The sequence below is a fragment of the Ylistrum balloti genome, unplaced genomic scaffold (genome assembly GCF_031769215.1).
Source record: "Ylistrum balloti isolate Yb309-2 unplaced genomic scaffold, AGI_CSIRO_Ybal_v1 Utg370274, whole genome shotgun sequence".
NCBI classification, from domain to species: Eukaryota; Metazoa; Mollusca; class Bivalvia; order Pectinida; family Pectinidae; genus Ylistrum; species Ylistrum balloti.
Window position 1 is genome coordinate 452,424 of NW_026782212.1, and position 22,091 is coordinate 474,514.

The following is a 22,091-nucleotide window of genomic DNA, read 5'->3' on the forward strand; positions in this document are numbered from 1 at the left end:
GTCATAGATAAATCACATCAGAATCAATTATTTAGTAACAGGTTTGATTGGTTGTCTCAGTATTGAGTAAGGACGAAAAGGATCCAAATCATACGAAACACTATATAAATTAGTTGGTTAGTCTTCGTGACCTTGGTAAAGGATCTGTGACCTTTCATGTATACATAAACACTACAAACAATAAACATGTAATTTACTACACTCACTAATTATGGTCCCGCGTGAGAGAACTTTAATCAACCATCTTACTCAATGAAAAAAATAACTACCACATTGACCTTTTTCTACTTGGCCTGGAAACATTGTTAAAAAGAAGAGCAACCGATGGTTTACTGTATTCTCGATAACATCTGTGCTTATAATTGGTTAGGAACTAATTGAAACATGCAAACTTATTACCTACCTACACATCAATTGTGTTTGGCTGCAATAATGAGAAAATGGAAACTTATTACAAGCAAAAGATCTAGAGCTACGGCTTCAGACCTATTGTATTATACTTTTAATTGTTTAAACAGTCAGAATGTCATTATGAAGGGGAAGTCCTGGTAGATATTGGTATATTCCAGGAGTATTGACTGACATTTTGAATTTTCAGTGTTGATACAATACAGGCAGGTATTCACATCGGAAAGTTTATTCAAATTAATTATTAAGACAAGCAAAGTAAAATTAACATCTTTGTTAGTTGCTTTGTTGTATATAATTCTTGTTTCGTGCTGTAATATTATGTTGTCAAAATTATTTTTATTTACATGAAATTGTTTCATGAGGTGTCATGTGAACATTACTGTTTCCACGTCATGTAATGAAATTGTATTTTCTCCTAGATTGTGTCTGGACATATTTGGTGAGGTGCCCAATAATTCCACATATTTAGTAACTCTTATCATCATCATCATGATGTCTGTAGCTGAATATTCAGCATAGGTATGACATTGAAGTACTGCCATCATAGTATGAAATAAGTTACATTGAATACATCCATGCACCAAACAGGGATATAATCATTTATCTGTGTTGTTTTGTTATTGTATGCGTTTGGTATCATTGTCCATTGTATTGTATTCCGTTTTTAAAAACATGATCTAGTGTCAAGTTTGTGTTGTTTTGATGATTTCGTTATATCGTCATATTGTCCAATGTGTATATATTGTTTTGTTACGTCGTGTGTTTGTATCAGGATTGGCTTTAATGGGTTAGATAAAGATGTGAGATTTCGAGTTCGGCGACACTGTCCTCTGTCCATTTTCTACTGCTACCTATCACACAGCGTGCACACACTTCTACATAAGGAACGAGAAATGCCAATACCAATGATTTATCAGAATACATAACCAACAGACAGCCATGGGGAACTGTACAACCTAATTATAAGGGGGGTGACAGGAAACAAATAAACTGTCAGTTACGTTAGGGCATTAGTACTAAACGAATGGGTCGGAAATCTATTTTGTTAGGTGCTGGTCAATAGACGATTTGACACTGAAGGTTAATGGTATTAGGGCACATCCATTGGTAGAAAATGGCATCAGTGCGTATCATATAACTTTAGGTACCAAGACAATTATAATTACTGAAGGTAATATACAATGATGTAACAAAATAGAACCATGGGGCTATTTTTGTCTTATAGAACTTAACTGTAACATGATGGCGTAAAGGATTCTATCCTTTTAACCACTATCAACTACATTGCTGCATCACTGGTATTGCAATTAACAAAAATCACACTGAACGCTACAAAAATAGTAGTTTTTAAACAGCATGAATGCAATGTTGATATATCACACAAGAGATCAAGGAATCCATGTAAATAGCCAATTTCAACGATTTCCAGATGGGTGTTGGAAACGTATTTATTTTCATGTCGTTCTATATGTGCAACCGAGCTGCTAATCGTTACATCAAATCTCATTCAATTTTTTTGGGAGGGGATGGGGGGTGGGGGTCATGCTGGGGCAATGTTGGCTATTTCTGACTGGTGGCTACATCGCAAAACAAAATACGGGAGGTCCATCATACTCTGTTCCCAGCAATTGAAGTAAAATGTCTTACCAAATGATACATCGACTTTAGTGCAAGACGACCTACTTCTCAGCTAAAGCACAAATCGTCCTAAGAAGGGCCCAATTAAACCATCCCAAGTGGGAACAATCTAACCACACATCTGAGATCTTCACATCAGGTCCAAGGCTCTTCTGATTTGAACTATTGCGGACAGCTGTAGGTCTGAAATTGATTAGAAAATACGGTAAAATAACTTATTTTGATTGATTGAAAGGGGGTTTAGTTCATATCGGTCATACAACTAAAATGCAAAAAAATGTGATACAAGCGATATGCTCTCTATATTTTAAAAATGATTATGAACACAAAATGTGTCTATTCTAATCATAATGAATGCCATCTCACCGTGACACTACATATTTAACAACTTAATTACATATACGTGTGTTAAAACAGTTGCACTAATTAAAAGTGCAGATTCATTCAATTATCTCCATCAATGCAAACACACCGAAAGTCAATATGATTAACATGTTTCTCAATGAGTATAACCAGAAACCAGGCTAAAATAAAAGCATAACTACATATACATAATCAGATAGACACTTAGACGCCTTAAGACATTACAATGTCTTAAAGCCAAGGTGATCTGACAAATGGAGTGCAGAATCCTTGAGTGCTCGGAGTTGGGGAAGCTCAGTTTCTTCTTGGTGGGTGACTGGAGTATGCTTCCTCTACGGAATGACAAATAACTTAATTGTTTACAAAAGATCACTTGAAGTGCCGCTTCAGACTGAAGCAGATCCATATTTTCATAGCGTACCGTCGAGAGCGTTTGCTGATGGGATCCTAGGTCCAGAGTATTGCCGGTTGGAGAGTTTACTCAGTGCTTGATGGTTGTTAGAAAATGGAATCTAACAGGATCGCGTGCACAAATTTGGTAAACAAACGTGACAAAGAAAATACCGACGAATCAAAAGAATTGAATTAAACACGCATCCGGCGAAACAATGGCAAAATAATACCAAGAAAGAAGGGGTCGATTTGCACAGCGTTAATGCACTTGTCTTTAACATATGCGTTCGAAGTTCGATTCTCGGAACGGACGTGAAAAAAATGTATTGAGTCGCCTTCCCGACCCCTTCGGCTACCCTAGGGCTCCGATTTCTTACCAAAGTAAGACCCCTGAGGCGTTTCCATCCTGGGCAAGAATAATGATTAATATTAATTGGAATTGTTCTTTCGCAATTGTTGTGGAAAATATTAAGTTTAATTCATCAAACAAAGAAATATTCACACGGAAACATACAATCAGAATAATACCAGAGGTTCCGGAACAGTACGCACCTTGTATTGATAATTCATGATCATATAATATTAGTTATACGTCTTATGTACAGTTTGGTTTTGGAAGTTGGATTTGATAATTTTTTAAATCATGCTTACTAATGTAAATCAGGAACATAATTTAAAACCTCACATACTTGTGATAATGTAAGCTATAGTATATCATCTGTGTAACACGGTCTTGTTATAAGTGCTAGTTAAGTAATTGAAATGAATTTTGCAATGTCCATTCTAACATTTCCGGTATGATCAGGACTCAGTTGAGCTAGAGACAAAGATAGAACCATTTTATTTTATTTGTCTAGAATAAGTGTCTCTAAACTTCCCATCCAGTACAAAATCTCTAGCTTTTCTGACATTTCATCCATTCGATGGAATTCCATACATTAAGATCGCTTAGATATATGTTTTTCTTTGGTTGTTTTACATTCATAATTACATTAATCATATCATAAAATGAACCCCAATGTTGTGCACATAAATGATATTTTTAACTGTGGCAACATGGCCGTTATCACTGTTAATCAGCCTTTAGTTTTCGAACTTTTGATATAAAACTACCAACAAAGTAAACACAACAATATTCAATGTGATCCTGTGATTGATGTTAAATTCGGATTGCGTGTATTTCCTCGTTTGGTTGCAGAGCCACATTCTGTCATTCTTTAAATCGGTAGTACAGTACATATTCCCTCACTAAAAAGTTAATATATGTTGTACAATATAACTAAACAGACATTCTGTTGTGATAACGATAGGTCACCATTATAGCAATTATACAGAAATACATTTTAATAGAACGATGTTTAGTGGATACAAAGCAGAATACATAAGATTTTCTTCATGAAAACTATAGACAGCCCTATTATATTTTAGTTAGAAAGGTTTGTTGTCTGGATATGCATGTAATGTCACGTGATAACGGAGGTAAAAATTGGAATGCGATTAAGAAGTTCTGTGTTGTCACATGATAATGAAAATTGACACTGTCACGTGATAACAGATTGCCTATTATCAGGCGGCAATTGACCTTTGATCGGACACGCGATTATTTCCCTTGCGTAAGACTTGTAATATCACACGATAGTGCTATTTCACGGTAGCATATCATCACCTGTGTATCGGATAAAATACATGTAAGGTGACAAATTAATATAATGTGTATATATTAAAGAACAGATTAATTTTCGAAAAATAACGAAAAGAAAAAAAACAACAAAACAAAATAAATAAATAAATAAAAGAAATAAAAACAAAAAAGAAACAATAATGGAGCGAATTATTTATTTCATCTGACCAATACTGATTAATTGTTAATTAAATGATCAAACATATCCCCACAGCCTTTTTTACTGGAGAGAATAACATTCTAGCTATTGACACTGATTAACTCATTATGATCTGGATTACACTAATTAATCGACTTACAGTGTAACTATATTCTTAGCAGAACTTGGGAATTGCTACCTTTCTTTTGATGATTCTAATTTGACTGTATATAAGATCAAGGGTTTGTTGTAATATATTATTGCAATGTCGATGTAGTTCTGAACCTTTAATTCCAGAGATTTGTATATAAGGTCAGTTAATACTCTACAGGACGCATTAGAAATTTTGCATCCATGCTGGGCGTGGTCAATATATAGTCTATTTGTTTGATTTTGGAACGTCTTGTCATACATTCCTTCCTAATAAGTTACGCAGTACAAGAAAAAAACACGAACAAAACGATAACGAATGTCAAAATGATCGGTTGCCTGTCTTAAAATGTAAGCAATGGAAGGTGGTTTTAATGCGGCACTGGAATACATTTATGTATGTGCTGGTATAAAGTTTATGAAACTCACGTGTTTGTCTGTTGCAATAACGACAATAAAAACAAACGACGCCAGTCGATACAAATAAATTACTGAGAGTTCCAGAAGGATGAGCTTTATACAATAATAAATACTAGATTTAACCTTTTTATATTCATTTATAAATAAGCTTCAAATACTAAAATTATCAATTATTCATAATATGACATTAAAGTAACGTTGTATTTAGGATGGATCGTTATCCAGCTGAAACAGTGTTCAGCTATTTACATTCGGTCACAGAGCGCTCATGGTTAAATTTAATACGTATTTACATCGATTTCATTGCATTTCCTGGAAATATAATGAGGCTTTAAACTAAGCTAATTTCATTGAAGTCGGTTTAAAATTTCAGAAAACTCTTGTTGAATTTTCAAGCAACCAATACAATATGATATGATAAAGGTGATCTGGAACAATACCAGCTTCTCACAAGTATGAGATACATGGATCTCTTGCCTTAGTAAAGGGAAAGGGTCAGGTGATATGAATTGTAATGTCTTGTAATGCTTATTATAAAACATTGATAACGGCGTGGATGTAATATGGCAAAATTGTTTGATGTGAGTGAGAATGCCATTTTAATGATAGTATTTATGAATCGAAGAATACTTTTATGTATTTTCTATTTAGTCCATATCCACAGTAAAAAAAAATTAAGATTGAGTCTTAAGAACCGTATGCTTTCTATGTTTACAAAGCTCATTTGTATAGATTTAAAAAAGATATCTTGCAGATGTCATATATCATAAGTTTGATTTTAACCTGTTTGAATTCGGAATACTTAAATAGCCTTTGTCTTTAAAATTATTTTTGGTTTTATTTACCGTGGCAATGAACTCGCCAGGTCAGTTAACATTATCTAAGTAATCGGCGTATTAAGTGAAAGGAATCTATACAATCACACAGTTAATATAATATCTACATAAATATACTGATGTTTTATTTATATACAAATCACAATATATTAGTGTAAAATGTTCTGCATTAATTGTTTGTGTATTGAGCAAATTCATTCTTTGATTAAAAAGAACCAAACTTGATTATACTGTACAACAAAAGCAAAACAAATGTTTGGTCAACGATTTGGAATGTTCCTTGATATCTAGGACTACAGTGTAGTTGTTTAACGATACCAATCCGATTACTTTGTACAGAAACAGTAAATAGATAGTAAAACGGCGCCCCATACGTCAACACCCTCAACCCCAGTATACAGCAACATGTAATCTACCTATTCTCGTATTGGATGGGGGATATTTCCCAAGGGGGACAAGCTAAAGATATCATTGTCGAACCAATACATACCGTCTCCGAGGTCTCGGAAGAGGTGTCGTGCATTCAGGGGAATATTTTGTTAAAAGCATCGCATGTCCATGTCTGCAGATTGTATTGTTGTGTATCCCAAATAGACAAACTAAGTTATGGGATAGGGGACAGTACGGGCTGTCGCCATAATGATGTAACTACAGCAGTAAATACCGACAAGTAAGCGCGACATAGTGTCTATGTGTCTTCCTTCTGTGCTGTGAAAAAATCGCAATAATGATCCATTGTATTTATATATGGTTAATGGAGAAGTAAAGGCAGATTACTTATCAACATCAGACATGCTAGTACTTTTGTACTCAGAAAATATCGCACATCAATAGATCCGAAATATCGTACAATGTTTTATACAGAACATCAATACATTGAAGTCACCATCTATTATATTTCTGTCAAAGTGAACTACAGATACGACCATAATTGTTTCAAAGCTTCCAAAAGTTAACCTATTAATACAGAAAACTTTGACATAATAAAACAAATTGATGATAGACTAGAAACAATGTTCCATTGTAAGTTATGTAGTTTGTTTTCACTAGACATCTATATTAGCACGTCCGTTTGTATAAATGCTATGGCTACTCTTAGATGTACGTACTCAAACGAATCTGAACAGTTTCATGAACTGTAAGAACAACCCTAAACATGATCATATCCTTGGTGCGTGCCATAAAGTGGACTCAATTGTTCACATCGTATACGCTACTCCAGAATACATGTTATATTTATCACATGATAACCAGCCATTGTGAATTATTTTGTACAACCTTAATGCACTTCAGTTTAATGTCCTAGCAGAGATTTTTTAAATTATTATTATTATAATTTGTTTATTTATCCTTTAGACATCCTATGTGTGATGACAAAATATAGATAATCTGCTAAACTAGTGATATTCAACGGAACGTTTTTAAATGTCCTCTGTAGAGTACCGTGATGTCCCTGTCTGCTAAAGTCACATATATTCATAACATATAAACTGTTATTCTATATAAAACAACACACTCTGTTTGTTCTACATATAAAACTGTACTGGAAGCACCTGTAATGCAAGACCTGTAATAATGATGTTATATAGGATGTCAAATGGTATTCCCCAGAAAATTGATTTCAAGCATTCAAATATCCTCTGGCTGTCTTTGAGATTGACTGGATATAAGTTTCGGTTACTCGTTTAAGATACAAGATATATTGGCAAATCAGATAACAAGGTAATCAGTCAATCAGTTAGTGTTCAATTACGATTTCCGATCTATATGTCGGGAAAACGTTGTCTTAGATTGTCAAGGCTATTTTTAAATGATTTCATGAAACAGATATTTAATGTCTTCTCACGGTATGGTTACAAATATTTGCCCTTTGGTGCTAGTAGCCGATCATGTGCTATATTGCACTCAACAACCGTCTTATTGTAGTATAAAAATCAATCGAAATAGTTAACTATCAGTACCCTGGGCTAAACACTTTTAACAATAGCATGGAAAGGCATGAAATGTCTGTGTAAGAGCAGTGTGGCTGTAGGTGTGTTTCTTAAGTTTTCACCAATAACCAATAACAGCAATAATATGCTTACAAAATATCTGTCAGTTAAAACTTCTGAGTTATAAAACGAATCATTGAACTTAATACCATGATGTCTGACCTATGATTAACTTCGTATATTTGACCTATTTTTTAGTAACAGTATCATAGACAAAGATGTTATCACAATGAATATGTAAATTAACGGTAAGATTATTTTGATAACGCAATTTTAGACTGTGTACGTATAATTCAAAAGTAATTACAGTGAGTCGATAGCGTCTTTGGAGGTAATTACTCTGTATGGTATAGTTTATGGTTTTATCGTATATATCATTAACCGCTATGTAACACAGAGCGTGGATGTAATTAGGTGCTCGTCTTCTGCCAACATCGACTTCCGTGAGCTTATTGAATTCGCGTGAAACAGGGTATATTGGTTCATTAAGATTCAAAATTTAATCATTATTTCATGTTTTACATACGAAGAGTTTAAACGATTTTATGAGGACTTTATCGAATAAAATTATGATGTAAAGAACTGATATGTGGAGAAAATAATTCAGAATCAGTTTGAATTCAGACGTAGGTTTGGTATTTATAGCAATAGATAATTAGCAATTAGCATTTTTCTTTGTTTCGAAACAGTATACAGTACTAACATTATTCTTATATATAATTCTTCCTAATCCAAGCCGGCACCCTTAACAGGTAAAAACAGATATGATATCACCACAACGTAACTGCAAGTCGTTTCAAAACAGTTGAGTGATACAGAGGGGCAAACATTTGTTGTGTATGTATATAATTGTGTTTAGTAATTGATTTTAATGTGGCTATGTTTCAAATTGTCTAGTGTCAAAACACAAAATCAGCTTACTATTTAAATACATTTTCATCAAAAAGTATTTCTAAATAACTGTGCAATTCTGTGCAAGAATTAGGGATACATATAGAGAGGCTCTGAAACAAATCTATACTGTCTGTTGTTGTCCTTCTTTTGTGAAGGAAGAAACAACGTCAAACACTTGTAGTCAATGCCAATATTGTATAAAGATATCGATGATTTATTTTACAAACCCGAGGTTACAAAGGTAACGTCCCGGCAAACAGTACAAATGACAGCAATGGTGCAAGATTTAAATGCCAGTATAATTCCAATTCGTTTCTGTAATCTAAAGCATTTCTGTTTCCTAAAACGAATATATCAACTGGTTTTTCCTCAAAGCAGCGTTTAGAAAGACAAGTATCAAAATACGGGGAACACATGCGGATGACGGCGTTGTAAGATAAATCACCTGATCACAGATCTTAATTTTTTAGGCTCCACAAAAGGCATAAAACTACTCATATAACCACGTTCTCCCATATATCAGCAGTGTAGAAAAAAATCGATTGATTTCAATCAATTTCACACATTGCTTATTTGTAAATATGGTAAATATATTAAAAACACCAAACCAGGTAGGAGACACTGAATAATTCATCCTAAAATTCACTTTGAGCGAATCATGCGCTCTGTATTTTATTTATCATTTTTAGACAAGGAAGCACGCTCAGCATTTTCGTGTATCTCAATATGATAAAGGATGGAATCAATTAAATACAAAATACTACTTCTTTTCTGGGCAAGTATCTGTTGTATTTTGCATATTCATCATTGTGTACTTTAAGGATGTACATTATACTGCACATGTTTGTTGATTAAGACTGCGAGACATTGATTTATTCCCATTACTATCAGTATCAATTTCTAGAATAAAGGTTCAAATTGATAAAATGACATTAGTTCATTTTACGAAACATCAATTCTTTCGATGTAAAACAAATAACTTTTTAACTATAGAATTGTATTAAGGTCATTTTAAACCATCAATGTAATTAAAAAGAAGTCTCATAAACATAGATTTCAACTGATTTGAAAGTGATCTGTTTCCGTTGCTGACCTGTGCTTCACATTTATTAAGATTCTATCATTATGGCTCCCAAACTCCCATGAGTCTAAATGGTCATTTGCTGCCACATTGCATGTTCCTAATGCATTTACAAAGATAAATATTCAGAAATGATGAGGCTGTCCGGGATTGAAGTGGCTCTCGCTCGATTCCTTGACGCCGGTTCTTCCCGATACGTTGATAAATGAATTGATCCTTTGTGGTTTCTACACGCGGTGACAAGGAGATGGCTCACAGATTATTTACTTTCAAGATGTAGGAATAAATATTATCTGATTTACCTTTCAATCGATAATGTCCAATAAATATATACTCTTATTTCCAGACAATTATCAGAAATCTTTCTCCGTGAAGCCGATCCATAAAGATATATTGTTGTAAAATTAGTGGGAAAAAGTTATTTCACTGAGACAGAAACGCATATTTCAAGAGCAAATATATCTGATCTGAAACGACAAACCATCGCGTTCGACGGGTCCATATAGTGCTGGCCATTGCTTGCTGTATTGAATAACACTATTCTCGTCGCCTCCGATCGTTACGTTTGGCTAAAATTGTGCTAACTTAATCACAAAAGCGTTTTGTTAGGAGCAACATATCGTTTTATTTTCTGGACGTGATAGAAGGTAATTATATAGATCACACTATAAACATGGTGCTTTTATTTCAAAGGATTTATAGATGTTAAAGTCAGTTATTTAAGGATATACGGTAATATACTATGGTAAACCTCATCAATGTCATATTATATTCGACGCTATGTTTTCATATACATTCATGTATAAGCCGATCATAGCTATTGGTCACGCGTGATGAAATATAATCATTTCCCTAGTTTTGTTATAAATCAAATCCAATTTGTTATTTGATGTATAGGGTATATTTAGTCCTTATTTCTAAAATACTGTGTATGAGTGATATATCCTTAGTACAAAAAAAAAAAAAAAAAACTGACCCAAACTGAAAATTCAATAAAACTAGGGCGAAACATAACCAAAGGAAAACAACAATGTATGAAACCTAGACACATCTTTATCATTAAAAAGTCTTTAAAAACAGTTGGACCACACACTCCAATATTAAGCTATTAACTAAACTCCATATTGATATTTTTCGTTACCGGAAGTCACCACCTAAACATTTTGGTCCATTACCATCTTCAATAACATCCCTAAAAATGCAACCTTGTTTTCAGAAACACTTCTTCAAAGTTAGGAATTAATACACTTAAACAGTGAACTATTCTACACTTAGTAAGTGTAAACAGTTGCTTAATTGTTGACGGAGAATATTTGTCATAATTAAAAGAGAACAAAGAGATAGTTTGGAAAGTGATAATTAAGACCATCGTTTTGAAAGTGGGTGATGGGTCTCTGGGGTGTGTTTATGAGCATGTACAACTGGTAATCATCTTCCATCAAAACACAGGCACACTAAACTTAATTACCGTTAATCCTTATCAAGGCGTCTCGTATTTTAAGAAATCTTGGAAATTTACATAAAAACAAAATTTCCGTTTTGCACATTTTATTTCGGGAGCATGTTGCCCAACCTCCTGAGTTTCATTGCAGTGGAAGACTAGCGATATGATGGTATGGAGGTTGAGTATGTCGTTTTACATCCGCGTCATCAGGAAAAAAACAACATTAAGTTGATAAAAGCCTTGCAAATGGAATATAAAGACGACGTCATAATACCACAACACTTATATATATATGGTGGGATGTTTTACTAATTATATATATATATATATACTGTATATGTAACATTTTGATCTATTAGAAACATTAAACTGGCATTTTTTATTACAAGGTGTAATTGAACTGTGAGTAAACTGTCAATGCTTGTTTTATACTTTCTGTTTCCACTTGCATATTGTCAAAAGACATCAGGACATTCGAAACAATGCGCTTATCAGTATAACTTTGATCTATTTCTCATCAAAAATCCTCGTTGCGATAATGTCATACAAGCAAGTATTCTACCTTCGGATGATAAGATGACACTCCTTCGATATTATACTAATTGCTTATTTCACGTAAATTCAGCTTATCGTGTTATGATTTTATAAAAGATTTTGTTTTATCTTGTAATCTTTTATCTTCAGGTGGGTTATTCGGTGACGACGAATTGGAAACGACAGAAAATACCTTCAAGTATTCCGTTTATAGAATAAACCACGAAAGAAGTCTCCTTCGAAACACAAAACTACACTACGAAACACGCAAACTCCCTACAAAAGACACGTTTCTGTCATCTAAAGAAGGTATGGTCTTTTTGTTTATCACTATGAATTTTCAATATATTTTCTATATAAGATAATTTATTTCACATTGGTATTTATTCAAAACCTTGAAAAGCATGAACACTTGACAAGGGAAAGGCTGATAAGCATCTGATGGAAATTAGCTTGTGTATTCCCAGCGTTTATTTCAGTAGATAAATAACTTGCTCATCAATATCATACATATATTATTGTACTTATATCTACACTTTATTTTGACAACATAAATCTTAACAAAACTAATCAAAACAACCTTTCACCAAACATATAAACCCAGTAAAAAGGATGGGGAAAATCCTGAAAGCAAGCCCATCGTTTAAAGTTTATTAGAGAAATCCAGACGCCCCAGCTCTACTGCTGTGATGAAAATCCTCGGGGAACCTTGTAAAATGTGATGAAAAGTGAAAACTTCAATGTGGAAGACAACAGTATACACACAATACTAGTGGCATAAAATTGATTGCGCATGGACATATCCCGGTGTTGAGGCAGTGCATACTGGATTAGATAAAGCACTACTGACCCTATCGTGCCAACGGTGATCCTCTGGCAGCGAAATTGGCAGTACAAATGACAGCTTCCTTCTCCTGTCGTATATGTCTTTAGGGAATCTGAAAGATAAAGTAGTTTATCGAATTTCTCTCTCCTCCTGCTGGGTCGTGACAAACGTTGATAGGTTTTGTTTGAAACTGTAGTGTGGTATATATAGCCTCTTTTTCAAAGAAACAACGTGCTTGTTATATCATGTCAGATACAGAAACAAACCCAAATCATAAGGTAGTGCCAGCGGTGATAGCCTACGTCTGAAACACATGGGATTGGACGGGATGAGGGGTCGGTTTGTTTGTACATTTCGAGAGGAAATATATATCTACAAACAATCCTTCGTCACGTATATTCGTGGAATTGCTATTTATATCGATGTTGATAGGACATGATAATTGAATATTTCCCAATCGTTGCTCTGATGCACTATACAGTGACTGTCAAAGTTTGATTTGGAAATTCGTGATTTTACAGAGCATGAATGTAGACTGTAATGTGTATGGTTCTTCAAGGCAAACCAATATTGTAAAATGTTTACTGATTATCAGGAAAATTGTTTATATCATATCTGATGTTTGGCAATATCATCAGGAATTGAACGTTTTATTAATGTCATTTGTTTATAAATATATGTTGAATACAATTAACCTTTACCGAAAAAAATAGTTTGCCTATAGAATAGCGAATAAACAAGTCGTTGGAGTTGTTTAACCCGTTTTATTCATTAATGTGTATATGAGGTTTAATGTGTTTGTTATTTTGCCTAATGATCCCATTGTTGTAATCACGGTACACTATTACAAACATTGATAACGTGTATAGTAACCACGATTTACATGCTAAATGTCATCAATTAAACAGGTAACACCAATCCCTCGAGAACACATGTTTTACATGATGTTTCTTTAGTTCATGTTTTGCCCTCGCTTCATAGACTTTGAATCAAGATTAAACTACCGCACATGAATGTCGTTACCTTCTCCCTCATTTTTCCTGATGAGGGATAAGGTATAAGTCGCTGAAGCATTACATATAAACTGAAGAATGATTGGAGTAAACATAATATACTGTAGAATACCTAAACAGGTAATGATCACTTTCGTACGAACCATGTGTTTTGATAAATTTTTCCCTGCAAGTAAGCTTACGACTTTCCATAAAATTTGCTTTGCATGTTGTATTATAATGGGACAATCCATTACTTATATAATCATCTAATGTAAATACATTACGGCAGAGAGCGATTGTTTGCACCACATGTCTTGATCTTATTATTGATTAATATTCTGAGAAGAAAACGATTCCCGCGATTCAGAATACCACGAGGAGGGCACAGTGGTATCATTGGTGCTGTAGGTGTTGATAACAGTGTCAAGGTTTGACCCCTCCCCTTGACCACTGTTTCTTCCAATCTGTCATTCGGACCAATTAACACTGGCCAGCTCAACTACGGTATTTATAAAGATCTAGTTGGAAACAATTTCACGGCTTCGATTACAAGTATTGTTAGCTTGTCAACATCTCATAAGAAATAAATTCTACATGTTTCTTTTATATTTTTCTAATTGAAAAAAAAAACAAGTCAAGGACTAAAGTTTTAGGGAAGATTACTTCTGTGACAGTGAGGAAAAATGTTTTTAAGTTAATATTCGTCTGTTTGTTGGTATCACCCACGCGGCCAAGGTCGCGGTGTTATAGGAATGCTGGTTTTTGTCTTGACGGTGAGCATCCAGGACACTATTTGAGTAAATGGGTATAATCAATTACAAACCTTTTAGACTAATTCAATAACTGGTTTGCTTACTGGGTGAAATGATAATACCCTACCGTGGACATGCATACACTTTGGAAACTTTGATAAACTGATTGTGGGATACAGTACTGGAACGATCTTATCCTAGGTCATCTCCGAGGTCCGCGGGAAACACCAGAGACCACGGGATATGTTCTGATTAACGCTGTTTATAAAAAAGTCTCAACACGACGACAATTGAGTTCCGTGTTCAAATGACCTCACTCAAATTCAATACGCATTCCAATCCCTGAGAGAATTTACACCGCTTGGTAGAAATTGCAACTGGCAGCTGATGTAATGGAGAATCGCGTTTTCTAGAAGGTTATTGTTGAGTTACTGTATTAGATTTTTTAAGGGACAGTGATACCGATGTGATCCCTGTAGCATTAAGATTGTCCGTCCGGGCATTGGAATCCTAAATGGTTACTACCAATCATGAAAACACTAAACAACGACGGCATTTGTTTTTAAATGTCTTTTAAACACCGATGTCTGGACGTGATAGCAGTAATATAGTTTATAAAAAAGAAATGGTTTGTTTCACTCCCTGCTCTCGTTATTGACTATAAAGTAATACACACAGCAACTGTATATGAATTTTAAAACTAATGGTAACTGATCACTATTCTATAGTTATTCGGTATATTAAAACAACTATTACTGTCATGTTCACAGACTTTGTCTGGGAAATCGTTTAATCAATCATGGCGAATTTAATCTGTATAATAGCATTGTTTTTTTTATATGATAAACATGATGTCCATCCCAATAAATTAAAGGATGGGCACCAATGCCGACCACCCGTCTCGTACTATAGACAATTCAAAATATATTAATTTTATCTTGTTTGTTTTTACAGTTTTGTTCAAGTCTATTTGTTAATGATTTCAAAATACAAATCAATGTGTATTTATTCACTACCCACTATCATGTAAATCGAGACATAAAATGCAAACTGGTCATATATTGTAGAATATACGTCTCTCTTAATTAAGTTAAATCATAAAACTTTGAATGTATCAGTATCTAAAGTACACTCAATATTACTAAGACCGCTAGTAAATTTAGTTTACTCATTATAGACTTAAAATATTAGTATCTGAAATGTACGCAGACGTGTATATAGATATTTAATTCCATTCATTCACTCTCTTAATATTTTTTTTTATTTTTTGCTAGTGCTCTGTATATACCAACAACATACAACATCTGACCAGTGTGTTGACATTTTTGGTATCCAAGTATCGCCTCTAACTGACATTTCGGCACCCTACAATTTCCTGTCTGTGGTCACTCTTCAATCTTTCGTTGTATGAACATTAATCACATCCTTCGATCGTCTGGTGTGTACTCTGTGTATACCTAGATGGCATCGTACCGTATCCGGCAATCTTCCAGTGCATTATGGGTAAATTTTAAATGATATCGTACTTTCTTCCGGTGTACTTTTTGTGGACGCCTATAACATTCTGTAACTTCGGACTACTGTGTGTAAACAAAATAAAATTCTAGAATTATCTGGGATGTAAAAAGTAATGGTATTCTACAATCACTTGATATATTAAAATAAGTTACAGCACACAATTTTACGTTGTATTGTGTGTAAAAATGAATAATATCTAACAAATCCTCTGTTATGTAAACATTAATGTCATTTAACAATTACCCAGTGTCACAACACCAATTATACTCTAAACTGGTCATGTGGCGACAACTGAATGCATTATACAACGTTCCAATATATTGCGTGTGAACATTTATGTAATATCACGATATTCTGATGGCCGTGAGTGGACATTATTGACTTCCGCAGTTTTTGGACATAAACGACATCCATCGATATCCTGATGATGGACTACGATGACTTGATTTATCACTTTTAACTCTATCTTTCTCTTAATATTTATTTATCACAATTACAAAATATGATAAATGGATTTGACAACGAGTCAGAAGTCGATATAATTTTCTCTCCTCCCACTTTGGGACATTAATGGCATCCTATAAACATCTGGAGTGTGGACATTAATCTCATCCTACTATAGTGTGTTTTGTACATTAATGACACCACACGCCCAAGCAACATGTGGACAATAATGACACCATCCTTGTGTATGGGCATCCTTTATATCCTTTCAGGTTTCGCAACGTTAATGACAACTAATGGATTCAGTTTGGATTATGTTTTGATATTTTTAGCTATTTTAACCGAATAGTATCGGATATGAATATCTAAATATTAAATTCCAATCATAATGAGAAAATGATGAGACACTCTGTCTAAATTGATGTTTATTCTGACAACCTCCTGTTTTAAATAATTCTGGTTTGTTCATTGCGTGAAACATTAAACGGTGTTTGCGGGTCAAAGCATGAATAAGTACTAAAATAGCTATGACTTGGGAAATAAACGCTCTGTAGTATTTCACCGTCTACAATTGTGATGAATTGTGAAAAATTAATATGACCCTCTTTCTGAAACGTGATTCTTTCTTTTAACAAATGATATCAAAATAGAGACATTGGAAACTCTTTGAGAAGCATGCGGTTGTAGTCAATTTGATACATTTCGCCGGCGCATTTTGGAATATCATAATTCAAAATCATTCTCGGTAGCAGAAAAGTCTCATAGAAACTCCAGATGCTTTTCATTTCTATTCCTGTGTTGAAATTGTTGGCGAATTTATACGATAAGGAATGGTCCTTCTCAATACCATCTTTGTAAAAGAATGAAGTTCAAAATTATTTCTGTAAATCAGTATTAAGATATACTGAACATGAATATGTTTTTAAGTATCTTTGTTTACAAATAAAATCTAGCATGGTATGATAAGTATCCTGAATGTCATTTCTATTGCTTTCAACTACAAACAAACGCTGCAACAACTGAATGTAGATGACCTTAGAACTAGTTCTCCGTCAGCTTGTCATTGTTTTTCTCCTATTTACAGCTATGGTCCAACTGGGCACATAGTAACTGGTGATTTAAGCATTATCCAAAATGAGCTACGAGTTTTTATCATGAAAGGTCCTAAACATCGCGAAACTCCGTCCGTGAATTGAATTCACTTTCTGAGTAGGTTAAGTCCATTTGGTCCATAATTCTTAAAAGAATTTGCAGCTTGAAATCGCAAATGAAAACAAAAAAGCTTTCCTAGATTCTAATATTAAATCCACACTTCAAGACTTACTTGACATGTATGTTATTGTGCCTGCAGATAAGGCTTCCAATAACTTGAACCTTGTCTGCAATCATTTTTACTTTTCCTGTATACAAAAAGAACTGGGCTTGCGTGATAACGAGGGAAATATTAATCTTACAAAAGACGAAAATGCTAGCTAATCATGCTTCCGTATTACAATCATATAGATTGCCTATTAATGATAAGGATACGGACATTCCCCGTAAATATTGGATCCCTAAACTTCACAAGATTCCACATAAACAAAGTTTTATAGCTGGCTCGTCTAAACGTTCAATCAAGCCTTTGTTTAAACTACCAACCACCGTTTTAAGTACTATCAAATCTGGGTTATAATCTTATACTAAAGATGTGGTATTAATAGTATGTGGATTTTGAAGAACCCCAAGGAGCTTTTCATTAATCTTCAACACCATCTTCTAAAAAACATTTCTTTCTACAAATATATTCTATTTTTCCACCCTGTACACTACCATACCCCATTCCGAAGTGAAGGAACGCCTTCGTTCTCTCGTTATGATAGCTGTGTTCTCAAAGTACGATGAGCGGTGGTATAAAAATATGGTTGTGAACTATACTGAATCATATTTATTGAAACGTACGTCGAAATCAAAGAAGAAATATACGGAGGACGAAATCATAGAAATGATCAAGGTTTTGGTTGACAATATCTTCGTCGTGTTTGGTAGTAAGATATTCCAACAGACTATTGCCACGTCTATGGGAACCAATACCGCCCCTCTGTCGGCTGACTTGTTTTCTGTTTTCATACGGGGCTGAATTTAAGGAAGACCTTATCAGAACAGGTCACGAAAACATGCATAGTCGGTTAATTTCACCTTAAGATATATTGATGACGCCAACGTTTACATTGCGCATGTCTTCGATGAAGCAGAAAACGCTTGGTCTTCCGGAACACCTGATCTTATTCTCCTTGTAAATCTTCCTTTTGTTCATTCTTTGCCCTAGTTGTATGGAGTCTGAGTTTGAATTATGATTATGTTGCAATGTTGGTATTTTCTTGATTTGTTTTTTTGCCATCGTAGGCAATCAAAACGAACTTGATTAATAGTAAAACAGTGAATATAATTATCAGATTTTGAATAAGAAATACAACGTTGCATACAAATTTCTCACAGTGTTGCAGTTTCATGTGTTTGATTCATATGCCAGTGTTAGTATATATATATATGATAGTAACACAATAAATACAGCTCGAATGTTGACATATGGGCAAGTAGCATCAAAAGACACCTAAACATCAAGAACAAAGATGGAAATATTGCGAAGACAATGTTACACTCGTTCATGATACTGAATGATGTAACTTCGTTGCTGTGGAAACAACTGTAATGCATTCAAATTTAGAAAAATAGAACACACGATATCGTATAGGGTTCCAACTTGTGGTAACGTACATATAGGTAATCAACTTGACCCGTATGCACGTTGTTAAAACATTCATGTTTAAACTTTCTTTATACTGAGAAAAGACAAGGTGCATAGGACCGCTGAAGGTAATGACCAGCAATTCCACTGTTAGAGCATTTTAAAGAGTCCTAAAACGACAACAATTCCGAAGGCCTCCTCGGTCAGCCATAAGTAACAATTAGAAAACGACTCTCGCCTACACTGCGTCGAGATGCGGGATGTCACTTCTGATTACTCATTCGTCGATACAGGGACATACCATGAGGTTGACCTTTCCGATCTACGGGTGCTTTATGTACTAGCTCTATTATGATGTAAACATCCAAGTCAATTAATGTCTACGACGAGGCGGCTTAGAGTGTTTGCCCTTGCGGTTTGTAGACAAACGATTCTCCACATCCTGTCGGTTTTATTGGCCATTTCAGTGCATTTGTTCAATTCCCAGACAGGTTAGTTAGAGCACTAAAGTTGATTGACTGATTGCATTGGTGCATTCACCATCGTTCTACAGGAAAACATTTCAAATTTTAGTTACTGTTTTAGCTAATTATTCTGTAAAATGCTTGATTGACACAACGTTTACTGACATCACGTCAAGTTATTAACATTCTCGAGCCCTTGTCATCCGTTTTGTAACAACCATCATAGATGGAATTGGAGCGGTGATATTTGTATTCTTAAGCATTGTAGGCAATATGACAAGATAGGCAATGGTGAATATTCTACCTAATGACGACTGTATCAACATTTTAAAATAATATTGCGATCTGTAGATATGTCTTTTCTATAGATATGTATTTTAAATTATATTGTTTGCCATCCTATTTTAACGATCTAAATCATATCAAAACACAGAAGACTGTGCAACATGTTTAAGTTAATGCTGTTATTACGTAACCATGGGCTTATCTGGTATTTCATGTCTATATGTTTCAGTGTGTAGCCAGGTACATCTCAGCACCGCCGCCCTGTTTGGTCCTCGATCTAACAACATTGCCTCTTTCACGAATTCTCTCTGCTCTGCTCTACACATTCCGCACATCGAGTTCCGGGAGGACGGGAACATGGAACCGCCTCAGGGCTATTCCATTAACCTACACCCCAACGCGCAGCAATTAGCACAGGCATATCAGGCCGTAATTGAATATTACAGAATGAAGGAATTGCTCATCATTTACGGCGAAAAGGAAGGTAAGCCCTTCAAGGGTACATCACTACTCGCCGTAATGGGCTCTAGCGTTGTATACGTTTCGAATACAATTATTGTGGCATAAGGTCATTAATTCCCATTTGACAAAGAAAAAATATATTACGATTCCCAGCTTATATGAAATATCACTTGTATGATAGATTAGAGGCTATGCAGCTCTCATGCAATACCTACATACATCAGCGTTGTGAGTTGGCGTTAAAAATATTGTATCAGCGAGTCAACTTGACTACATGTTATCTCTAGTGATAAGATATAAATTGTTTTGTATGGGTCATAGTTCTAAACACACTGAGTTATACTGACTATTAACTGCATTCGGAGCCGCGGATTCTTGTTGAGATAGACGTAAAATGACGGTAAAATAAGTAGTTTTGATAAGATTTCACCAACGTTCACCATATATTATTTTTCAGTGCATTTTCATCTTTGTTTTTGGTGTATAACTGAAGGTTAATTTTTGTCAGTGCCTGCGTTCGTAGCGAAAAAATCATTTCTATAAATTTAGTTTATAAAACGATTGTATCAGGACATTAAGCTTCACAATTTAAATCTTTGTAATCACCAGTGAGAAGTTAATGGTTGAACGACTTTTGAAAAGTAAGACACTTGACTTCCAGGTCATACAATTAATCATTTCTGTTAAAATGTGGCGTATATCTGTTTAAAACCTGGTTCACTTTTTTATTAGTGTACAATGATGCAGAATTTGTGACTTTTAATATCATCATGCACAGAATAACTGATATTCTCTGAAACATTAGTTTATTAATGAAACCAAAACGAGACATCATGGAACATATGATTGCAAATATCATAACGGTCTGAACAATTTAAGTAAAAGACGAAAACGTCACCGCAAATAGTAGCTTATCTTTTATTTCCCAAAAATGAACTATTGTCAATATTGATTAAATCCATCTTACAACATGTTTTTTATCCTTAACAATACTCCATATATGTGAAGATTACATTGAAAAAGTAAAGAACGGTTGTATTATTTAGATATACAAATCACCATAGTGCGGATAATTTCATTAATGATGTTATCTTTTTAAAGAACCAGCTTATTTTCTTCTGTATACTTAATGTAGTATACGGTACACATATTTTTATCTATATAGCGTATACTGTAAAAAGTAGTATAAGTAGACTTATTAAGCTCTATGTATCCACGAAAATCAAGTAACCACAACTAAGCAATTTTTTGGTAAACAAAAACAACGAAAATTGAGTCCCACGGAAACATGTTACTTTACAGTACGTTTCGGGCGTATGGTAGAATTTAGCGACATTGCTGCAGACGTATCTACATTCAAAGAGCTGTAAATCTCAAAATTCATGTGTTGTCAAACGGAGCACGTGATGATTATCGAAGGAACAATGACAAATAAACACTGTAGGTAGGCGGCTGGTGATGAAGATATCACTATGCTACAGGGACACGAACAATCGAGCTTACCACATTTCACATTTCAGTAATAATCAGTTATTTTAATCAGTTGGAAAGTTCAGGTCGACCTCAGCAGCTGGTACAGAATAGTTGCAATGTCCTTCATTTCAGCTGAAGTTAGACATCACTTTTGATATATTTACGTTATTTA

The 22,091-nt window shown here is 34.3% G+C and overlaps 1 protein-coding gene across 1 annotated transcript in view; it reads left to right on the forward strand.

Moving 5' to 3' along the window:
- The window catches only part of LOC132552730 (glutamate receptor ionotropic, kainate 2-like), a 159,273-nt gene that overhangs the window by 103,135 nt on the left and 34,047 nt on the right, over positions 1-22,091 (forward strand). Inside the window, exons 2-3 of the mRNA XM_060216924.1 lie at positions 12,126-12,284; positions 20,214-20,468. Coding sequence (XP_060072907.1) covers positions 12,126-12,284; positions 20,214-20,468 — 414 coding nt within the window. The remainder of the gene's footprint in view (positions 1-12,125; positions 12,285-20,213; positions 20,469-22,091) is intronic.